Genomic DNA, 24,296 nt, shown 5'->3' on the forward strand with positions numbered 1-24,296 from the left:
TTGTTTATCGCCCTGTGTCCGTCCGTTGCAACAATTTGACTGTTAACCCTCTAGAGGTTACAATTTTTGACCCTAATCTTTATGAAACTTGGTCAGAATGTTACCCTCAATAAAATCTTGGACAACATTTGAGTTGGGTTATCTTGGATCAAAAACTAGGTCACCAAGTCAAATCAAAGGAAAAGCTTGTTAACACCGTAGAGGTCACATTTAAGGCTATATCTTCATGAAACTTGGTCAGAATGTTAAACTTGATGATCTCAGGTCCAATCTAATCTGGGTTATGTAGGGTCAAAAACTAGGTCAAATCAAAGGAAAAGCTAGTTTACACTCTAGAAGCCAAATTTATGACCATATCTTAATGAAACTTGGTCAAAATGTTAATCTTAAATGATCCATAGATCAGATTCAAATCTGGGTCAAGTGGGGTCAAAACTAGTCACCAGGTTAAATCAGGGGAAAGCTTGTTAACACTCTAGAGGTCACAATTTTGGCCCAATCTTAATGAAACTTGGTCAAAATGTTACCCTCAATTAAATATTGGACAAGTTTGGTATTAGGTCGTCTAGGGTAAAAAACTAGGTCATCAGGTCAAATCAAAGGAAAAGCTTGTTAACACTGTAGTGCGATATTTATGACCATATCATTATGAAACTTTGTCAGAATTTAATCTTTATGATCTATAGGCCAAGTTAAATCTAGTTTAGGTGGGATTAAAAATTAGGTCACAAGGTCAAATCAAAGGAACAGCTTGTTAACACTACAGAGGCCACATTTATGACTGCATCTTCATGAAACTTCATCAGAATGTTAATCTTGATGATCTTTCAGTCAAGTTTGAATCTGGGTCATGTGGGCTCAAAAGCTAGGTCACCAAGTCAAACAAAGGAAAAGCTAGTTAACTCTTAGAGGCTACATTTATGATCATATCTTAATGTAACTTGGTCAGAATGTTGATCTTTATGTCAATATGTCAGGTGAGCGATACAGGGCCATCATGCCCCTCTTATTTGTTCTTGTTGTAAGAGAAATTGACATTTTAGAATACAGATTACAGCAAGTCACATTTTCTTTATTTTGACAATACATATTTCAAAGCCTGACAAAAGCATCCAGTACTGTTATTAGAAGTTGTTATTCACAGTTTCACTATATTCATGTATGAATAAATCAAGTAATGTGATCTGTGATCATTATAAAGTGTATACAGATAAAACTTAAACATGTAAACAGTTTATTCAATAAATAAAGTGTAATGCAAGTCTTTGTAGATGTGTTATAAAAACAAAATTAGGATTTGTTTTACGAGTAATTTCAGAATTACAATTAACACAAATAGAAAAAACCAGCCTGCACAGAAAGGCTAATATGTCTCCTAGACTGAGTCTCTTAACCTGCCGTGTGCAAATAGATTGTTAATGTGTGTTTGTCTGTTAAGTCTTGTTAACAGTGAGTTGCAATCAGTAACTTTTTCAGTTTGTATGATTTTTACTCACCTGAGCACAGCGTGAGCTGTTGTGATCACCTTAAGTCTGTCATTGTGCTTCTCAACAATTTGCCTGTTATTAAACACCCTAGTAGACAGTTTTTTTTTAAATGTTAAAGGGATGAGTTGAAGTATGGTCGATTCCCGATTGAGGCAGTGCCTTATTTCATATTATTGTAACTTTTTTATAATTGACCGTAGGGAAAAAGCAAGACCACTTTTCTGTGGTACAACATAGATGTTACTTTCAAATTTTAGGTGTATTTTAAGGTATCTCTACCTGGTAAGGAGTTTTTATGTGGATTTAGAAAAACAAAAGAATTACAATGATTACTAAACAACCACAAAATTAAAATTCCATTTGCAAACACAGGTGCTAGAGTAAAGAAATTTGCTGTGACGGGCGTATATTGTGACATTCTGGCACTCTTGTTGTCATGTGTTATGATATGCCATTCTTTCATCTCTATTTCTTTCTGCCATGTGTTATGATGTCATTCTTTCTTAAATCTCTATTGTTTCTATCTTACCTTTATATCTCTGATCAGTTATTGTGTACAATACTGCTACAAACCCATGCAAAGCTGAAGAACTCTGGACCCCGAAATCCGAAGATGAACGTGTCAATATACTACTTCTAGTGTCAGTGGTAAGTTCTCTTCTCTCTTTCTGAGTTCTTTCATTGCTTAGTTAGCATTTTTTTCCTTTTTTTATAAAGTACCAGTAAAAGATGCTCTAGTGTTTTTTTCCCCCAATTTCCAAACAGGAATTCCCAAAAAGACAAAGGAAAATGGTCAAATTATTATGTGGTTTGGTAATTTATTGACTTGTATGCAAAACAGATCTTGACTTCGCAAATATTAATGGTTGCTTCCTGGCATTGCAAATATTAATGGTTCCTTCCTGGCTTTGCAAATATTTATGATTGCTTCCTGGCTTTGCAATTATTAATGATTGCTTCCTGGCTTTGCAAATATTAATGATTGCTTCCTGGCTTGCAAATATTAATAATTGCTTCCTGGCTTGCAAATATAAATGATTTCTTCCTGGCTTTGCAAATATTAATAATTGCTTCCTGGCTTTGCAAATGTAAATGATTTCTTTCTGACTTTGCAATTATTAATGATTGCTTGCAATTTTATGGTAAGTACAGGCCTATCTGGGGCTTTCATTACTGTTTATTAGAAAAACAGAATGACACCAACAATTCCTAAATTGAGAAAAAATGCAGCACTTTTTTCCCAATTCAGTCGGTAACGGACATTTTCCCAAAGTGACCATAAAAATCGCTGCTAGTAGAATTTAAACTTTCCGGATAAATTGATTTGGTTGCTGACTTGGAATCATTTTATCCGTACAATTGTGGGTTTGCAGGGTTTTTATTAATTATTGGTTTAGAAATGAAAAGTGGTAGTTACAATTAAAGTAGGGTTGGGTTTGTGTTCCTCCCATTTAGAACTTTATTTGCTACAGAAAAGTAGCCAGAGACTTGTACCACTATAGCAGGAGGAAATCCCTGTCCACAACCTTGTGGACTGGAGTGAAACTCCCCAGTAGACATTTGACGTTGGTTAGACGTCGTATAGACGTCTGACCCTGATGTTGGATTAACATTGGATTTTGGTTGGATTTGCAAACCGTTTAGACGTCGGATCCTGACGTTGGCTAGACGTCGCAATCCGACCATTTTCCAACCTAAATCTAACCACTTTTCAACCAAAATCTGACCAAATTTTCAACGTAATTTGCAATCAAACAAGTAATCAACACATGTATTTTATCATCTTTGTGTAAAGTATTTATAAACTTGCTTTATCTTATCCAAATAAATATCAAATTACAGGAAAACTCACCATGTAAACCGATGCAGGCTTATCTCGCGAATGTGTGACTAATAGACAACATGTGTAGAAGAGAAGATCTATGTGAATTAAGAATAATTTATACATGTGTATAGAATGCATTTTTATCTTGAACAGTTTAAAGTTCGTGAAAAAATCCGTCTCCAAAAATAGACAATCTCATGCAATATTGTAACATAATTAATATAATGTTTGTTGTGAGAATGAACTATTATTAATAAGCGCATGTCCAGGCCTTTATGGAAACAAGTAAATATCTTTAAACTATACTAGCAAAATATTATACCAGTTAGTTTTATAACTAAAAACATTTATCAGACTTTCTATCCAACCTAATTCCAACGTCTTCTAGACGTCGTGGATATGACGTTGGTTAGACGTTGGATTCAGGTCGCCAATGTCGCGACCAAAATCCAACGTCTAACCAACGGCAGTACTCTGTCAGGTGTTTACTGGGTCCTGGATTCTTTAGTTGTTGAATTTATAAAAGTGAGCTAGTTATCATTCAGACTTATAGAAGAATTGCTTCAAGCTTTGGATGAAAATTTTTCTGCTGTATGGTAAGTTTACGTTGATCTTGAAAGGGGCAGTTAACTCAATATGATGAGATAAAGGAAATTTTAAGCAACACACTCAGTTATGTGGAATATTAGTCCTTACCCTTCTTAATTCCTATAATGAACTTGTCCATCTTTCAATTTGGACAGTACAATTAACTGGTAAAAGGGGTGCTTACCAAAATTTTACAGATTGAATGGCAAACAATGCAGATCATGATCAGACTGCACAGATGTGCAGGCTGATCATGATCTACACTGGTCTCAAAGGCAGAATAAATTGTGTTCAGCGTGATAAGGGTAAGAAGCACTATATACTGTGAAATCATTTTTATTCGTGTAGGACGAATTTTTGCGTATTTCCCGCTAAGACCGATGCGCGAATTTAAGACCGCTCTATTATTATTTTTTTATTTTATTTTTTCATTTCTAAAATTGAAAATGTGCGAATTAAAGTCCGCGTAAATGTGAAAAAGGACGGTTTTGCGCGGACTTTAATTCATGCCAGCAAATTTAAATGATTTCACAGTATTTCAGATTGGGATAATAAATATTTTTCAGGAATTTCCATGTGAGGATGGAACTGATGCTGATAATTTGGTTTTTGCTGGATTGGAAAATGGACAGGTATGTTGAAGACAAGTCTCAAAATGCAGCCTTGTCATTGGTCAATTCAAAAGTTATACACGTAAACAACCAGTCAGATTGAAGATAGTTTAGACTGGTCCAGAAACCAATACCAAGGGCATTCTAAGCTTTGTGAGAGTGTGAATACTGTGAGCTGTCTAAATTTTTTTTTTAAGTAGGGTTCATTTACTAAGTTAAGTTAGTTAACAAAAGAACTTTGTTAAGGTAAATGAATATCATACAGAAGTTAGTTAATAAAAGAACTTTGTTGAGGTAAATGAATAGCATACAGAAGTTAGTTAATAAAAGAACTTTGTTGAGGAAATTGAATAGCATACAGGAGTTAGTTTATAAAAGAACTCTGTTGAGGTAAATGAATAGCATACAGAAGTTAGTGAATAAAAGAACTCTGTTGAGGTAAATGAATAGCATACAGAAGTTAGTGAATAAAAGAACTCTGTTGAGGTAAATGAATAGCATACAGAAGTTAGTGAATAAAAGAACTCTGTTGAGTTAAATGAATAGCATACAGAAGTTAGTGAATAAAAGAACTCTGTTGAGGTAAATGCATAGCATACAGAAGTTAGTAAATAAAAGAACTTTATTGAGGTAAATGAATAGCATACAGAAGTTAGTTAATAAAAGAACTTTGTTTTAAGGTAAATGAATAGCATACAGAATTTAGTTAATAAAAGAACTCTGTTGAGGTAAATGAATAGCATACAGAAGTTAGTTAATAAAAGAACTCTGTTGTGGTAAATGAATAGCATACAGAAGTTAGTTAATAAAAGAACTTTGTTGAGGTAAATGAATAGCGTACAGAAGTTAGTTAATAAAAGAACTTTGTTTTAAGGTAAATGCATAGCATACAGAAGTTAGTTAATAAAAGAACTTTGTTGAGGTAAATGAATAGCATACAGAATTTAGTTAATAAAAGAACTTTGTTTTTAGGTAAATGAATAGCATGCGGAAGTTAGTTAATGAAAGAACTTTGTTGAGGTAATTGAATAGCATACAGAAGTTAGTTAATAAAAGAACTTTGTTGAGGTAAATGAATAGCATACAGAAGTTAGTTAATAAAAGAACTTTGTTTTAAGGTAAATGAATAGCATACAGAAGTTAGTTAATAAAAGAACTTTGTTGAGGTAAATGAATAGCATACAGAATTTAGTTAATAAAAGAACTTTGTTTTTAGGTAAATGAATGGCATACAGAAGTTAGTTAATAAAAGAACTTTGTTAAGGTAAATGAATAGCATACAGAATTTAGTTAATAAAAGAACTTTGTTTTTAGGTAAATGAATAGCATACAGAATTTAGTTAATAAAAGAACTTTGTTTTTAGGTAAATGAATAGCATACGGAAGTTAGTTAATAAAAGAACTTTGTTGAGGTAATTGAATAGCATACAGAAGTTAGTTAATAAAAGAACTTTGTTGAGGTAATTGAATAGCATACAGAAGTTAGTTAATAAAAGAACTTTGTTTTAAGGTAAATGAATAGCATACAGAATTTAGTTAATAAAAGAACTTTGTTTTTAGGTAAATGAATGGCATACAGAAGTTAGTTAATAAAAGAACTCTGTTGAGGTAAATGAATAGCATACAGAAGTTAGTTAATAAAAGAACTCTGTTGAGGTAAATGAATAGCATACAGAAGTTAGTTAATAAAAGAACTTTGTTGAGGTAAATGAATAGCATACAGAAGTTAGTTAATAAAAGAACTTTGTTTTAAGGTAAATGCATAGCATACAGAAGTTAGTTAATCAAAGAACTTTGTTGAGGTAAATGAATAGCATACAGAATTTAGTTAATAAAAGGACTTTGTTTTTAGGTAAATGAATAGCATACGGAAGTTAGTTAATAAAAGAACCTTGTTGAGGTAATTGAATAGCATACAGAAGTTAGTTAATAAAAGAACTTTGTTGAGGTAAATGAATAGCATACAGAAGTTAGTTAATAAAAGAACTTTGTTTTAAGGTAAATGAATAGCATACAGAAGTTAGTTAATAAAAGAACTTTGTTGAGGTAAATGAATAGAATACAGAATTTAGTTAATAAAAGAACTTTGTTTTTAGGTAAATGAATGTTATGAAGTTAATAAAAGAACTTTGTTGAGGTAAATGAATAGCATACAGAATTTAGTTAATAAAAGAACTTTGTTTTTAGGTAAATGAATAGCGTATAGAAATTAGTTAATAAAAGAACTTTGTTAAGGTAAATGCATAGCATACGGAAGTTAGTAAATAAAGTAATTTGTTAAAGTAAATGAATGGTGTATCGAAGTTGGTAAATAAAAGTACTTTGTTAAAGTTAATGAATGGTGTACATAAGTTAGTAAACAAAAGTACTTTGTTATAGTAAGTGAATGGTGTACAGGTATGACATGTTATATTGTTCCATCACATTTATTTTGAACCAGACGAGCCTGTTGCCTCAGTAGCACAAGCACAGGAATGTAAGGCAAGTCCTACTGAAATCACTGCCAGGGCTAAGTTACAGCTGTCTGTGACGATTTAACAGAAGACCATATGTATGAAGTCATTCCTCCTCAATCAGTGATATATATATATATATATATATATATATATTTGAGAGAAGTGATTTACTTGCAGAGAACATTAGTCTGTACTGGTACAGCATTTGGTTGCTATTAACCCTTAGCCTGCTAAATTTCTAAAATGGACTGGTCCATCATTCAATTTGGGCAATACCATTTATTGTTCAAAGGGGTGTTCACTGAAAAATTTCTGACTGTATAGCGAACAGTGCAGACCATGATCAGCCTGCATGGATAAAGGTCTGCACTGGCCGAATCACTTGCCCGCAAGCAGGCAAGTTGTGTTTTAACTCTGTGTTGAGGTTGAACAGCCAAGAAATAACGATTTGGTCTACTTTTCTGTTTATACCTCGCTGATTGACCAATTATTACTAATTATTTATTCATACACTGATGAGGTATGAAAACGCAACACACATATGCCTGAATATATTTTTATTACAGAAAGCATCACCTTGAAATGTTCAACACATACACATCTCAATACTGTATATCCATTGTGTTAATTTTACAGTCTGTTGTGATAGTTAAATTTGAACACAATGGATAATATATGAGTTATGTATGTGTTGAACATTTCAGTATGGTGCTTTTTGAAGTAAAAAATATATGAGCCGTGCCATAAGAAAACCAACATAGTGGGTTTGCGACCAGCATGGATCCAGACCAGCCTGCGCATCCGCGCAGTCTGGTCAGGATCCATTCTGTTCGCTTTCAAAGCCTATTGGTATTAGAGATACTGTTAGCGAACAGCATGGATCCATGCTGGTCGCAAACCCACTGTTGGTTTTCTCATGGCACGGCTCATATTCAGGCGTATGTTTGTTGCATTTTCATATCTCGTCAGTATATTTTATCTTACAGATAATTTTGAGCGATGCAATAGTATGCTCCTTAAACCGCCCAGTTCAGGCCCACGAGGGCGCTGTCATCTGCCTTGAGAACTGCCTATATGCATCAGGTGATAGACCTGGCAGTGGGGATACCAGTGCTATGATCTTATCAGGAGGGACAGACAAATTTGTGAAAGTTTGGAAGGTTCTAATTGATGCAAGTTGTAGACGACCTATTGTACGTCTGTCACTTGTTTTTAAGGTATGTCTATCATTTTCATATATATCTAGTCTCCTGACTTATATCTAGTCTCCTGACTTTATGTCTAGTCTCCTGACTTTATATCTAGTCTCCTGACTATATCTAGTCTCCTGACTTTATGTCTAGTCTCCTGACTTTATATCTAGTCTCCTGACTTTATATCTAGTCTCCTGACTTTATATCTAGTCTCCTGACTTTATGTCTAGTCCCCTGACTTTATATCTAGTCTCCTGACTATATCTAGTCTCCTGACTTTATGTCTAGTCTCCTGACTTTATGTCTAGTCTCCTCATTTATATCTAGTCTCCTGACTTTATCAAGCATAGTGACCGCCTCAGTAGCCTAGTGGTAGAGCGTCCACTTCGTGTGCGGGAGGCCGTGGGTTCGATCTTCGGCCACATCATACCAGAGATGTAAAAAATGGTACTAGTAGCTTCCTCGCTTGGCGCTCAGCATAAAGGGGATAGTGCTAGGACTGGTCAGTCCGGTGTCAGTATAATGTGACTGGGTGTGGTATCATGCCACATGTCTATGGCATGATATTCCAGTGAGGCAGCACTGTAAAGTTGGGCATTGTACTCATTGCTAAAAGTAGATTCCGTTGTTTATATGACTGAAAAATTGTTGAAAAGGACGTTAAACCCGGACATACACTCTTATCAAGCATAGTACCTACTGCAATGGCAGCCTTCTATTAAAGCACTGACTTCAAATTTGGGAGATCTTTGGTCCACTCCAAGGCCACATCATACCGAAGATGTGAAAAATGGTACTGGTTGCTTTCATTAAGAGGATAGTTCTAGGACTGGTGAGCCTGGTGAGAGTATAATGTGGGGTATTGTGTCATTGATGAGCCGTGCCATGAGAAAACCAACATAGTGGCTTTGTGACCAGCACAGATCCTGACCAGACTGCGCGGATGCGCAGGCTGGTCTGGATCCATGCTTGTTGCAAAGCCACTATGTTGATTTTCTCATGGCACGGCTCAAATCATTGATTGCTGTTAGATGGTTATTTTTATATCATATGATAATAATATAATTAATTCGCATCCGAACTCCAGTCAATGACTATATTCAATGACGTATCACGAAATGAGATATATGATTTCTTAAATGATGTACCAAAGTAGGTCTTTGTTCCTATCTGCTTCGGATAATTACGATAGATTGGGTACCAGAGCAGGTCTTGCTTCGTACCCATTATAGATGATCGCAATAGAACTGGAAACCAGGGCAGAACAATATATTATTTTTTTCCTTCGAAAATTATTACATTTCAAAAATGTTTGTGATAATTAAAGGACTATGGCTGTTTATTTAAGGTACCCCTGCCATCTATACCTCAACACATATGTATGTACTCGATGAATTTGTGGGTGTCCATCCAAGCAGAATCAAAAAAGGGCAAAATATGGTAAATATTTGCATACATTTTTTATTTAGAACAAAAGACTTTCAAGTTAGTTTATGCTGATTTGATCCATCGGCAAGAATTATGACTGAAGGAGGCAGTTGTGCCTAACCTCCAGTCTTGGTTTCCTTTTTTTGAGAGGATGGATCCTCATTTGTCAGATTTTTAATAGAAACAGTTAAATATCAATTCAAAGAGATTGATGTCTAGGTTATATTTATCAACAAATGCATTGCCTGTACAATAATTCAAAAAGCACTTATATAGACTGGGCCAAAGTTTCACGAATTTGAAATTTTTAGTATGTTGGCAAGGTTTAATAACATTGTAAAAATGGTATCATACTTGAATTTGAATTTTACTTTTGGTAAATATTTACGCGAGGATTAATTTTCGCAAGACATACAGCCTTCCGAATATAGCGAAAACTAAACCCTCGCTAGAATGGATCTTCATCAAGTTTTTACAGTACATAACTAGATCGAGTTCAGGCAGTAAAATCTTCATGGAAATTTGTTTTAAAAATGCCTGAAAATTGTTATCATTTTTAAGTGATATATATGTGTCCTTACAATATTTGCAGGAGTTCTAGCCCTTGAAATAGATATTCAGTGAATCACCATTTGCTCTAGCATCAAATTGGTCCGAAATATACTCTTATTTGTAAAAGTTTGGACCCTTGAAATAGATGTTCAATAAATCACCACTAAAAAAAGTCATACTGAGATACAATGTACATGTACTGTTGAAAAAGGGCTTGAAACTCAAAACAAAATAAAAAAAAAAAGAAAAAAAAAAAACTGTTAATATTTATGATAATTTGCTTTTGTAGGAAACTGGTGTTGTATAGGTTTGTACAAATTGGCAGCAAGTTAACTGAGTTGGGCCAGATGAAAAATTTGCTGAATATGAAGTATGTGTTGACTGCCCGGCAGATGACTCATCAAGAAGATGAAGATCATGTCGCGGAGGTATTGTTTTATTTTGTCTAGAAGTTGGAGGTCAAGTCATATGACAGAGATCAAATCTGAATTGATTTTTATATTCCTGGATTATATTTAAGGAATGGTATTAGAATATTAGTCTCATCTAGACTATATGATCCATTTGTGCTCATCCAAGGTCAAGACACAGTGGAATGTCACATGTTTTGATCCTTGGATTTTGTGTCTGCCAGATATCTTCTAAACTGTTTGGTATTCATGAAAACTTGCCCAAGTTCAAGGTCAATGTTACTTAAAATAGAAAGAAAAAAAAACAGGAGACCCTACTGTTACTTAAGTTCGAACCAATAAATTGAATGGAAATTTGGCCTGTAGTTAACTTATAAATTAAACCAGGGTTTGAACTACAGTACGTTCCATTAATTGCATATCGATTAATCGCACATCCCGGATATTCGCATACGAACTTGAAGCACCGATCGATCCCTAAATAATTACCTTTAAAGTTTTTCGCATAATTGCATTGAATTTTTAATCCGTCCCGCTTAATTGCATAAAACATTTGGCTAAAAGTCCACTAATTTGGTCACAGACAGCGATAAAAATTATCAAAAGATGCCGAAAATTTACTGTGAATTACTCTAGCCGATCAGCTGTTTCATGTCGCCTAGGTGACAATCGGTGCGCGACAAATTCGTCAACGTGTGAATCACTCGGGGTAAATTGGTAATTTAAATACGGTAAGTATGTACAGATGACGTATTGTTACACTTTTATCGATCTGCACGAGAACTTAAGGCCTTTTGTTGTACGTTTTTGCGGAATGAATGTCGGGTAACATCCCCCACAAACCCACGCTGAAAGCGAAAAAAAAAACCTTGACGATTATCGGTAATTATTCTGTTGATAAACAATGTAATTGGCCTTGTTTTCATCATCAATTAACACCCCTTCAAAGAGCTAAAAGAAGTTTGTTGGTATCATGACATTAGAAGTGGAGATCAAAGCTGTATAGTTTCCCCGAGATTTTCGTGGCATTACGTCATGTTTTCGCGCCATGTTATACATCACTGTTTGATCGTACCGCCTCTGAGAAGTAGATCTAGTGTTGTAACAATCAATAAAAAAGCTTCTTTTTAATTTGTTAAAGCAAATGTGCAATATCCCGTATAAACTGACAGGTAAACATGTCAAACTATAATAGCGGATTTCTTACCCCTGTGACCTATTTGCCCTCAAGGAAATTACAAAATGGTTTGAGAAGAATATCTTATTATAAAGTGTTGCGTCAAAAAATACATGTACATGTACAAAGATTCATTCAAAACTTATTAATAATAGGCAACAACATTATTGTTTTTGTTTTTTAACCGCATTTTCACGAGGTCGCGTAACAGAAATCTATGCAAAAATCGTTTTACTTCATATTTTTAAATTGCTGCTGCCTTTTCATTATTTAAGATTTTTCTATTCTTTTTTGTATTTCTGGTCAAGTCTGAATTTTTGCCATAGTTGTAATTTTATTTTAGACATAGTATTATTTAGGATCCGTATTTAATTTTGCAAAGTTAATAAATCAGTTTTAGATCCGCACGGCGGGGAGGGGTGTGGTGTTCTGAAATTTTGCAAGTACACTTTAGAGAAATTTCAGGTCTTTTGAAATTGGTCACAAAGTTACAGTTTGAGATATTAGTGTCAGTCGCTGGTGTCCGTGCCTGATAGCGTCAGTAGGTCGAAAACTTGCCTTGTGACCACTCTAAAGGCCACATATTTCAATGGATCTTCTATGAAAATTAGTCAGAATGTTCACCCTTGATGATATCTAGGTCAAGTTTGAAACTGGGTCACGTGCCCTCAAAAACTAGGTCAGTAGGTCTAAAAATAGAAAAACCTTGTGACCTCTCTAGAGGCCATATATTTCACAAGATCTTCATGAAAATTGGTCAGAATTTCACCTTGATGAATCTAGGTCAAGTTTGAAACTGGGTCACTTTGCCATCAAAAACTAGGTCAGTAGGTTAAAAATAGAAAAACCTTGTGACCTCTCTAAAGGCCATATTTTTCATGGGATCTGTATGAAAGTTGGTCTGAATGTTCATCTTGATGATATCTAGGTCAAGTTCGAAACTGGGTCACGTGTGGTCAAAAACTAGGTCAGTAGGTCTAAAAATAGAAAAACTTTGTGACCTCTCTAGAGGCCATAAATTTCATGAGTTCTTCATGAAAATTAGTGAGAATGTTAACCTTGATGATATCTAGGTCAAGTAGGAAAGTTGGTCACGTGCCTTCAAAAACTAGGTCAGTAGGTCAAATAATAGAAAAACCTTGTGACCTCTCTAGAGGCCATATTTTTCATGGGATCTGTATGAAAGTTGGTATGAATGTTCGTCTTGATGACATCTAGGTCAAGTTTGAAAGTGGGTCACGTGCCATCAAAAACTAGGTCAGTAGGTCAAATAATGGAAAAACCTTGTGACCTCTCTACAGGCCATATTTTTCATGGGATCTTTATGAAAATTGGTCTGAATGTTCATCTTGATGATATCTAGGTCAAGTTTGAAACATGGTCATGTGCGGTCAAAAACTAGGTCAGTAGGTCTAAAAATAGAAAAACCTTGTGACCTCTCTAGAGGCCATATTTGTGAATGGATCTCCATAAAAATTGGTCAGAATGTTCACTTGATGATATCTAGGTCAAATTTGAAACTGGGTCACGTCCTTAAAAAACTAGGTCATAGGTCAAATAATAAAAAAAACCTTGTGACCTCTCTAGAGGCCATACTTTTCATGGGATCTGTATGCAAGTTGGTCTGAATGTTCATCTTGATGATATCTAGGTCAAGTTTGAAACTGGGTCAACTGCGATCAAAAACTAGGTCAGTAGGTCTAAAATTATTAAAATCTTTTGACCTCTCTAGAGGCCATATTTTTCAATGGATCTTCATGAAAATTGATCTGAATGTTCACCTTGATGATATCTAGTCAGTTTCGAAACTGGGTCACGTGCGGTCAAAAACTAGGCCAGTAGGTATAAAAATAGAAAACCTTGTGACCTCTCTAGAGGCCATATTTTTCATGAGATCTTCATGAAAATAAGTGAGAATGTTCACCTTGATGATATCTAGGTAAAGGTCAAAACAGGGTCAGGTACCTTCGAAAACTAGGTCAATAGGTCAAATAATAGAAAAACCTTGTGACCTCTCTAGAGACCATATTTTTCAATGGAGCTTCATGAAAATTTGTCAGAATTTTTATCTTTATAATATCTAGGTCAAGTTCAAAACTGGGTCACATGAGCTGAAAAACTAGGTCACTATGTCAAATAATAGAAAAAACAACGTCATACTCAAAACTGGGTCATGTGGGAAGAGGTGAGCGATTCAGGACCATCATGGTCCTCTTGTATAGAATTTTGCCAACATTTCTGTTAAAACCTTTTTTAAATCATTATAGAATTCAAACTATATTACTTCCCAATCGGTGTTGAAAATCTGAAGCGATAAAATAAAAAAATGAATGCGTGACGCGCATTTTTTGTATACGTGTCGATGAACAAAAGTAACGGCGTTGTAAGTTAGGCATTATGTGGAATGGAAATTACTGGCATGGCATTTTGATACCTGTACGATTCTCGGGTAAATTCCAGTCAGTGGTTAATAAAAAATATTGTCGTTTACAGCTTTATTTGTTTTAAACATACACAGGTATGATTAATCACTCCATTAGTGACACATTTTCTAATTAATGTTGCCGTATTGATTCGAAGTAATAACCATTGCTCCTAGAGCAGCTGAAGCATACCAAAACAGATGCCATATACGTATATTCGGATAAACGAATAGCCCGGTTATTCGCATATTTTGCTTTGACAAATTGGGTATGCAAGTAAGCGGACTCCACTGTATATATGATGGCCGCTTGAATAAGGTCTGCAGACTAGGTAATCAGAGCCAAAAAAAGATTAGTCAGAAATATATAAGAGAAATTATTTTTAAAAAATTAAAGAAGATTATCTAATCAGTAGCCAGACTAACCCTAGGCATATCTCCCATCAGGAATGACTACATTACAATTTGATGTATTATTTCAGATGACATCCATAGACCTGTGTCCATTCTTGAACATTGTGATGACTTCTGGGAAAGATGGCTTTGTCAAGGTACTTCCTTTTTTCATTCTGCATAATAATTTGTAAATAATTCCGTTAACTTCTTAAAAACTTTGTCAGTGCAGCAATATTTCAGTTATGATCAAGTAGCCCGGTGGGGCCTCTGCGACTGAGTGGTTAAGGTCCCTTACTTCAAATCACTTGCCTCTCACCTATGTGGGTTGGAACCTTACTCGGGGCATTGAATTCTTCATGTGAGGAAGCCATCCAGCTGACTTGCGGAAGGTTGATGGTTCTACCCAGGTGCCCGGTCATGATGAAATATTGTACGGAGGGGCACCTGGGGTCTTCCTCCACCATCAAAGCAGGAAAGTCGCCATATGACCTATAAAAATGTTGATGTGACGTTAAACCCAACAAAACAATCAAAGCCTTGAAATGTCTGATGGTTGCAGGTATTTGTAGTTTATTTTCTGTTTAAATGCCAGTCTATGATTATACATGAATGAGAAACAAATACAAATTTAATGTGCCTCATATCTAAGATGAACTCTGCCTGACCCAGCTTGTGAGGTAACCATGGGCTGGAATACCTTTTCATTGATAGATCTTATATACTCTAAATGGTCAGTGTGAGTGGATACAGGTTGAATAAGAACTGCTTGTTCAATGATAATGCATCCGCATTGTTTATGAATGGGACTATTTTGTGTAGCACATGAACATCCTTTGGATGTGATTAGGAATAAAATAAAGATGCTATTATTGTCAGAAATACACTTTAACTTTGGTAGCGGGATAAACCGGCAACCAAAAACAGTAGCCCTGTAGGTAAAGCACAAGACAATGAACAGAGAGGTAGCGACTTGGATTGTTGGTTTGTCACTAACAGATGACAGTGTGTCTGATATCATTTGCCCTTCTCTTCTGATTCATGTGGAGAAGTTGTGAGTAACTTGTGGAGTGAGTATTGGTGCAGAACCCAAGTACTCTGGTTTGCTTAAATGACACCCATTATATTTACATTTTAAAACTTGCTTAAATTAAATTAAAACTTGCTTTATCTGATTTTGTTAGATTTGGAGTGGCCAGAATGAGTTGATACGTGAAATGAATTTTGCCACACCAATATATGCTACATGTTTTGCCAATAATCGTGGGGATATTCTGGTTGGATATGGTACACATATCTGGTAAGTTAAACAGATAGAAGGATTGCATTTTTAATATGTAAGCTGGAATGGAACAATGTATACAATCAACCTGTCTATAAAGACCACCCTTGGGATAGCCAAAATGTGGTCTTTAGTGGGAGGTGGTCTTTATTCACAGTTTAAAATACACTGTAAATGTTAAAATGGGAAACAAAACATTTGGTCTTTAGAGCCAGGTGGTCTCTGTTCAGAGGTGGTCTTTAACACAGGTTTGACTGTATTGTGCATTGCGAAGTTGAAAATCTTGGTTGTTAAACTTGGATTTGTCACTTTTCTTACTGTTCAGTCTGTAAATTTTCAATGATGATAATGGTACTGCCTTATAGTAATCTAACGGGGTAATGGTTAACAAAACTGCTTTTTGGTGGGGAATTGAGTTGATGGATTTCAGCTTCTGAAAATAAAGTGAATAGGAAATTGGGAAATATATGTGTTTGTTGGGATTACTTTTTTGTGGATTGACACAGCCACGAAATCCACGAACATTAGTCCCCCACAAATTGAATTCAGTATTCTTATACATTCATCTTTGAAGAGCCATTAAGTTAAATGGACCTTCCTTATTATGTTTAACCAGCATATTTGCATTTACAAAGATCATTCCGATTCATGAATAACTAAATTATTTAAATTGTTTTCAGTACATTTTATCGGTGTACTAAATATACAGTTGCATCTCTTGAAAGTAGATAGTACCGACACGTAGCGTATCTATTGAATCTGTTCTTACGATTTATCATTTAAAACTTTAATAATAACTTTATCTTTAACAATGACTTTATTTTAGGATAAATATTTGAACCACACGAGCATTTCAGATATAAATCCGTATCATTTAATATAGGGGAATTGTCAAACAAAAGATGTTATTGTCCCATAGAAATTTATAGTTCAGATGGTATGATTAATTTTGTGTAAATTATATAGTTTTGATACTGTTATTTCTTGTTATTAAGCCAGTGAACTGAAGGACTGTACATTACACAAAATTTGTGAGTCCTTAAATTTTGTTGATGAAATAGTGTAAACCTTTACCCTGCTATAATGACCTATAATAGACCATAAGTCTCACTTCTTTGGCCATACCAGTTTTTATTTAAGGTGTTCGCTGAAAATTTATAGACTAAACATAGGAACATAAGGCGTATTGATTAGCAGTCGAAAAAGGCAATCTTGATTGCCGCCAGTCAGGCATAAAAGTTTTAAATTTTTTCATGTAGTGACCACTGTAAAGATCAACATAGGTTTGATTGGTACTTTCAACCTTACCATGCTAATATTATTGCTATTAATTAATAAACTGCTTCTGAACAGTCTTTTAATTTATTATAGATTCATATCAATCATTACTTTATAAACAGTGAGGCGATACCAATACAAATACATGACCTGAAAAATGGTTCAAGATGTGCAGGACTTGAATCAGAGTGTAATGGACTGTCTAGGCTATATGAGGTAACAATTAAAACAAATGAATTTATTTCCCAATCATCCCAATGATAACCTAAGAATTATTTTGCCCACCTTAATTTTATTGTGCTTGCAGAATATTGTTTTTAAATATTAACAAAAAACAACAAAAATCATTATGCACACAACTGCCAGTGATGTAAAATGGCTACTAAAAGGCTATTTTAATGTTTCATTTTTGAACAAAATAATGCTGCCAATAATCTCCAAAAAAAAATATTGTGAATAATAAAATCATGATGAAATTCAGTCGATCAAAATCTAACTCCTCACATTTTTTTTGGAGCCTGTTATGACCCAGAAAGACAAGTTCATTATAGCCAAATTTACAGGTAAAGGCATAATCTGTTGTCTAAAAACATGTTTCGATAAGTTTAACCCCGGAAAAAGCTGCTAAATAAAATCAAAAATAAAACCTATACAAAAATTACCAAATCAACAGTAATTCACAACAGGATTATGCCAGTTATCAAAATGAATTTTGTCAAGAGAGAGGAAAAAAAAACTGCTCGCAAAAATTTTTGATACCTACAGTAATACGCAATGATTTATTCAAAGACATTACTCCTGATTAATTTCTTCATTGTGTGGATGTGATTCTGAAAGGAAAATGTAACATAAAAAGGTAATGTGTTTCGATATGAACAAACATTCAGTTGATTTACAATTGAAATAAATCTCCTTTTGCTATGAAAAAAGATATTTATTTTTTTAAATGTAAAAGAATAATTGATTTCCTTTATTTCTTTAAATTATGCATTTTGTATCAAGTTGGTCTGTTGATCAACTTTTAAAAAGTTTATTTGTAATTTTGATATCGGCTTTTACATTTTGTGCAGTTACTTTGAAAAGAAATAAAAGTACTTAAGCCAGTGTGTCTTCCTTTTCTGCAGGTGATGTTTACATTAGCTAATAAAGTATATAAATTATATTTGCTTTCTGGAAAAATGTGAGCCCACATACAATCCAGATACCTTAATTATATTTGTATAAAAAGTCATTAAAAGACTTAAAATTACAGTTTCTTTCATGTAAGTAAAATATCCATTGGTTAATGATAAGATATTCTGTTAATGTTAGTTTTCGTTATGCACATAAATTAAAAAAGTTTTCTTTCTTCTATCAACTTTTCAAAGATTTTAATTTTAGTATTTTAGTTTTAATATAATTTTTAGTTTTTGTTAGCTGAGATTAGAACTTTCCTCCCTACCAGGCCCGGATCCAAAAATATTTGACTGAGGGGGAGGGGGGGGGGGGGCACCAGTCTAGAACGAAGACTGCGCCGAGAGCGGGTTACGGTATGGGAGCGGGAGTGACTTCTGCCCATGTTAGGGGGGTCTCCCCCCTGGAAATTTTTGAAATACAGGTATGAAATGGTGGTCTCAGGGGCATCTACTGGGTACTCCCCTCATTTTAGGGGGTCAGGGGTTCTACATTTGGAAATTTTTAATAAGGTATATGTAATGTGTAGTTAAATTTTCAGATAATGGTATCCTTATGATCAGCGCGGATTTAATATTATGAATCTCTTTTGAAGTTATCTTGCAGAATGTGGTATCTTGATAAGAAATCATTACAATTTTATATGGAGGCTATATCTTAGTAAACACCAAATTTACATATTCATTTATTATACCATTGTAGTATATCTAATTATAAACAGTTTAAAATTAACTTGTATCCATTGTGTAGTAAACATAAATGTGTGTCTGTAGTTTGAATAAATAATACAAAAAAAAAAAGATTATTCTAATGTTTAAATAGATATTTAACCATTAGCTGCATAAATGTCTCTGAAAGAAATAATTTAAAATATTAACCCAAATTCTAAATTGAATGGAAAGATTACTTGAGATCTAAAACAGAAATTAATTTTTCTTTGTATGACATACGTAGATGAAATATTGTAAACTAAACTCAGCATCAAAGACTACATTAAGAACTGAAGTGTTTAACAAATGAATATTATCACACATTAACCTACTCATTTTAAAAGCAAAAAATGATTTCTAGTAAAAGATCCATAAAAAGTGATTTCTCTAAAAGTGACTAGTGGTAAAAACTTATTGACAATGCTTTTGAAATAATGCAGAAAATTTACATTCTTCTTGCATCTGTACCAATATATAACTTTTATTTTCTTCCACTTTATCATTTTGCAATGTCATGTATACATTCTATGCCGAACTTGGTGAAAATGAACTGATGTTGGAAAAAATGTCACTTTAAAGTGTGGGCAAGTAGCTTTAGTTGTGAATACAGCACTACAAACACTTAGCTTATATATTTAGTAAATCTAAAATCATTTGATAAAACACTTAGCTTATATATTTAGTAAATCTAAAATCATTTGATAAAACACTTAGCTTATATATTTAGTAAATCTAAAATCATTTGATAAAACACTTATTAAAATCATTTGATAAAACACTTAGCTTATATATTTAGTAAATCTAAAATCATTTGATAAAACACTTAGCTTATATATTTAGTAAATCTAAAATCATTTGATAAAACACTTAGCTTATATGTTTAGTAAATCAAAAGTCATTTGATAAGTTTTAAATTAAAGTATGTTATGCAATTTAATGTGAGTAACTGTAAAAGTGAAGAATGCACATTGTATATCTTTAAAAGAAAAACATACACATAATATGCAAATTGGCAAATCACTTGAAACAATAGCAAGGTTCTAATCTATTGCCTGATGTTTACATTTTTATTTTGATTGATTCAGTTTTGATAAAAATTGCCAAATGTCATGACCAAAAAGGATTGACTTTGGTCTTGAGATTAATTAAAGATAAACAGTTCTGATATACTGAAGATAAACCTGTCTTAATCAGCGGTAATCTTCTTCAATCCTGATCATGCATAGCTAATTGTGTTTTTTGTCTTTTAAATGTGCTTGTGATATAACAATTGTTTCTTTTATTTAACGGAAAGCACATCATCTGGTCACTGGCTGGTAAGTTAATTTTGGTTTCACGATTGTTAGTAGGTTAAAATTTATATAATTTTGTTATGAAGTGAAGTTTATCTAAATTTGATTTTAAGGCATTAATTATTTTAAAACCAAATTAAGTTAATTTTGGTTTCATGGATTCATGGATTACGTTATTAGGTTAAATCTAGTTTGTTATGAAATCATGTTAATTAAATTCGATTTCATGGCATTAATTATTTTCAAATGAAATTAAGTTTAAAATTTGATTTCATCGATTTGGTCAAAAAGTGAATTCAAGTTAAATTTGATTTGTGATTTGTTAAGAAAATGAAGTTAAATTTGACTTTTATTGGTTTTAATTATCAAATGAAATTAAATTAAATTTGATTTCATTGGTTTATTAAATGAAATTAAGTTCAATTAAGGTTCCATGTGCACCGCCGTATGAACACATCTGCGGATGTCTCTAAATCATTTTTTGTACTTTTAGCATGTGTAAATGTTGAGTTCTGCGTAACCCGGGGCTAGAGGGCGTGGATGGTAGCATGCATTTTAACTACCGTCCATGAACAGGCTCAATCAAACCGAACCTGCAACATTTTCGTTTTTTTGTGTGGAGTTTCCACTTTTTCTATTTTATTTCATTGGTTTTAATCATTAAATAAAATTAAATTTGATTTCGTTGGTTGTAATTATCAAATGATTCTATGGATTTTATTATAGTAAAATATTATACTTGTTGAACTTGTTTCACAAAGTATATAATCTTGGGAAAAATTTGGAGACAAGTCCCAGAAAGTTATCTTACCATAGGTTTTATCTTTAGATAATGCTCTGAAGAAATCTGTCATATGTCAGAGTTTATACCTTGAACTGAACAAGTCCTGAGATATGCACCAAACTCCTGCAGTTTTTGCAGCACTTTTTGCATAAAATTGCAGATAAAATTTGAAGATTAAGCAGTGTGACAGTAGAATATCTGAAGTTTAATTGGAATAAATTTGTTTAAATATTTCCTTTTCTAAGTGCAAATCCATTAAATGTTTGTCCAGGTAATATGTAATATAACAAAACTTGCTAACAGGTATGCTGAGATTTCCCTGTAAATATTTACCTAGGTTTAAGGACTTAAGAACTTCTTATGCAAGTGAATAATAAACATGGTAAAAGTTTGTAGATTTGAGAAACAGAAAATGTAATGAACAAATAATAATTTGTAACAAAAGTCTTGCAACATTACATACATTGTTCAAATTTATAGAAACTGTCAAATCGTGGAGTGTCCTGTCTTTCAGACAGTTCCTCTTCTTAACATTATGATAGTCTGTTGTTAATATAGAGGGGAGTCCCTTTACATGTTAGGTATATTGATTTGAGTCAGAACACTTGCTAAGACCATGACTTGTTCTTTTTTTTTTTTTTTTTTTTTTTACTTTTACATAAGCTTCATTGTAATCAACTCAAAATTAATACTCGCTTAAAGTTATGGCTGCAATAATGTACCATAAATTCAACTTTCTTAAGAACAGGGAAATGATATTATACCCTCGTAAACCAAAGTTCTTATGGCAGAGTCAAGTGATGTAATATTTTATACCAAAAATCAAAAGCTTAAGTGTTCATCCAGTGTGAAAACTGGTTATAAATCAAATTGTTTCAAATAAATCGAGGTACATGGTAAGATCATTTAGAAATAGAAGAACTAATCAATATGATGATTAAAAGAAACTTCGCGATTTTTGTTTGTTCTCTTTGAAGTCCCGTGTCTCGCATGTAAACATTGAAACTGCATGAATAATATATGATTTTCATTCTGACATGCGGCAAACTAAAATACCATGAAGGAATAAGATATTTTACCAAAATTTTCTTTCTTTATGCTGATTTTCAGGCTCCATTCCACTTTTTACAAACTTGTCATGGTGTCTATACATTAATTTATAAAAATTGATTAATTAACATTTACAATTCTGCTGTTGCTCATGAAATTATCAGTATGATATTTTGTCCCAAATGAAATAAAATATAAAAAAATATATAAAGAATGACTTAATACAAGATAATTTTGTCTTGAAATTGTTAAAAAAAACACCAGTACATGAGACACATCTTTACGTGGCAAGGTTTTTGAAATTCTTAACCACTGAGCCTAGAAGCAACATATTATTAGCTTGACTTTTCGAAGAAAAAGGAGAGCTATTGTATTCACCCCGGCGTCAGCGTCACCGTTGGTTAAAGTCTTTGATAAAGTATTTACGACCAAAGTTTGACAGAGTTTTGTCCCTTTTTAACTTGGATTTTTTTTTACTGGCAAAGCTCTAATTCAGAGTCAAAGACTGAGAAAAGTCGAGCGCGTTGTCTTATGGACAGCTCTTTTTTATGCCCCTGAAGGGAGGCATATAGTTTTTGAACCGTCTGTCAGTCTGTTGGTCTGTCAGTCTGTCCGCATTTTTCGTGTCCGGTCCATATCTTTGTCATCGATGGATGGATATTCAAATAACTTGGCATAAATATGTACCACAGTAAGACGACGTGTCGCGCGCAAGACCCAGGTCCGTAGCTCAAAGGTCAAGGTCACACGTAGACGTTAAAGGATAGTGCATTGATGGGCGTGTCCGGTCCATATCTTTGTCATCGATGGATGGATTTTCAAATAACTTGGCATGAATGTGTACCACAGTAAGACGACATGTTGCGCGCAAGACCCAGGTCCGTAGCTCAAAGGTCAAGGTCACACTTAGACGTTAAAGGTCATTTTTCATGAAAGTGCATTGATGGGCGTGTCCGGTCCATATCTTTGTCATTCATGCATGGATTTTAAAATAACTACGCATGAATGTGTGGCACAGTAAGACCCAGCTCCATAGGTCAAAGGTCCTAAACTCTAACATCGGCCATAACTATTCATTCAAAGTGCCATCGGGGGGCATGTGTCATCCTATGGAGACAGCTCTTGTTTTTTGTCTTTTTTTTTGGAAAGTGGTTATATTTATATATAGTGGAACCTTCAGAGCAAACACTGCTGTGAAGTTAATAATACACAAGTTGTTGTATTGGCGGGGATTAATATACAATAAAATGCTGTTTTTTTATAGAGGTATTGTGATTCTGTTATCTTAAATTCAAGCAGTCTGAATTGTTCCAGCCAAGATGTACCCATTGTTTTTCACTTTTGCATTCATTTACGTATTTCAACATTACATCAGTGACAAAATCAGGTAGAAAAACAGCCTTCTGAACAAAAGGTATATTAAGTGTTTGTACTTATTTTCTTAGTTAGATCATTTACTATATGATGGTCATGGTTTGATAAAAAGTTGTTTTCAAAATTTTTGTAGTTGAGAGCAAAATCAGAGGTTATACTAAACTGATTTTCTGTTAAACCTGCACATTGTGAAACAAACAACCTATTGTGTTTGGCCTCTCATTTAATGTAACATCATCAATATAAATTTTAAAGAGGTTTTAGAGTAGATCTATATTGCTATATTTGTTCATGGTAGTTTTTAGTCTAAAATAAACAGTCATTATTGGAATAGGTTGTTGTAATTACATAGCATAGCTACATGTGCTTTATTTATATTCTTGAAACAAGAAATTGTGTCATGTTTAAATGTCATGTTTAAATAATAAGGGAGTAACCTCGCCACAGGTAATTTTGTTTATATCATCTGAATTTTTCTTTGGATTAATGGTTCATTTTTGAAAAAATAAAAATTTCAAGCAGGACGCTAATTGTTAAATGTGCAGAAAAAGAACACATGAAGTATCTTCAACTAAATAAGTGTATTTAAATTTTTTAGTTGATTCTTTTTTAACCGTCGTTTATATGACTGAAAAATTGTTGAAAAAGACGTTAAACCCGAACACACACACACACACACTATTCTTTTTTAGCAATTTATATATATATATATATATATATTAATTATGAAACTAAAGGTTTATTTCTCAAGACTTGTTGAAAAAATGAAGAAAAAAATGCATGGCAAAAATTGCCCAGTATTCAATTGTCA

At 33.5% G+C, this 24,296-nt stretch overlaps 1 protein-coding gene across 11 annotated transcripts in view; it reads left to right on the forward strand.

Moving 5' to 3' along the window:
• LOC123538280 (uncharacterized) overlaps positions 1 to 24,296 on the forward strand; it is a 196,310-nt gene that overhangs the window by 36,764 nt on the left and 135,250 nt on the right. For all 11 annotated transcript variants that reach the window (XM_053530386.1, XM_053530383.1, XM_053530378.1 and 8 more), the window contains exons 17-23: positions 2,035 to 2,135; positions 4,467 to 4,532; positions 7,954 to 8,184; positions 9,509 to 9,600; positions 10,430 to 10,568; positions 14,632 to 14,700; positions 15,727 to 15,842. In XM_053530386.1, the coding sequence (XP_053386361.1) occupies positions 2,035 to 2,135; positions 4,467 to 4,532; positions 7,954 to 8,184; positions 9,509 to 9,600; positions 10,430 to 10,568; positions 14,632 to 14,700; positions 15,727 to 15,842 (814 nt within the window). The remainder of the gene's footprint in view (positions 1 to 2,034; positions 2,136 to 4,466; positions 4,533 to 7,953; positions 8,185 to 9,508; positions 9,601 to 10,429; positions 10,569 to 14,631; positions 14,701 to 15,726; positions 15,843 to 24,296) is intronic.

Source organism: Mercenaria mercenaria, chromosome 18 (assembly GCF_021730395.1).
Source record: "Mercenaria mercenaria strain notata chromosome 18, MADL_Memer_1, whole genome shotgun sequence".
Classification (NCBI taxonomy): Eukaryota; Metazoa; Mollusca; class Bivalvia; order Venerida; family Veneridae; genus Mercenaria; species Mercenaria mercenaria.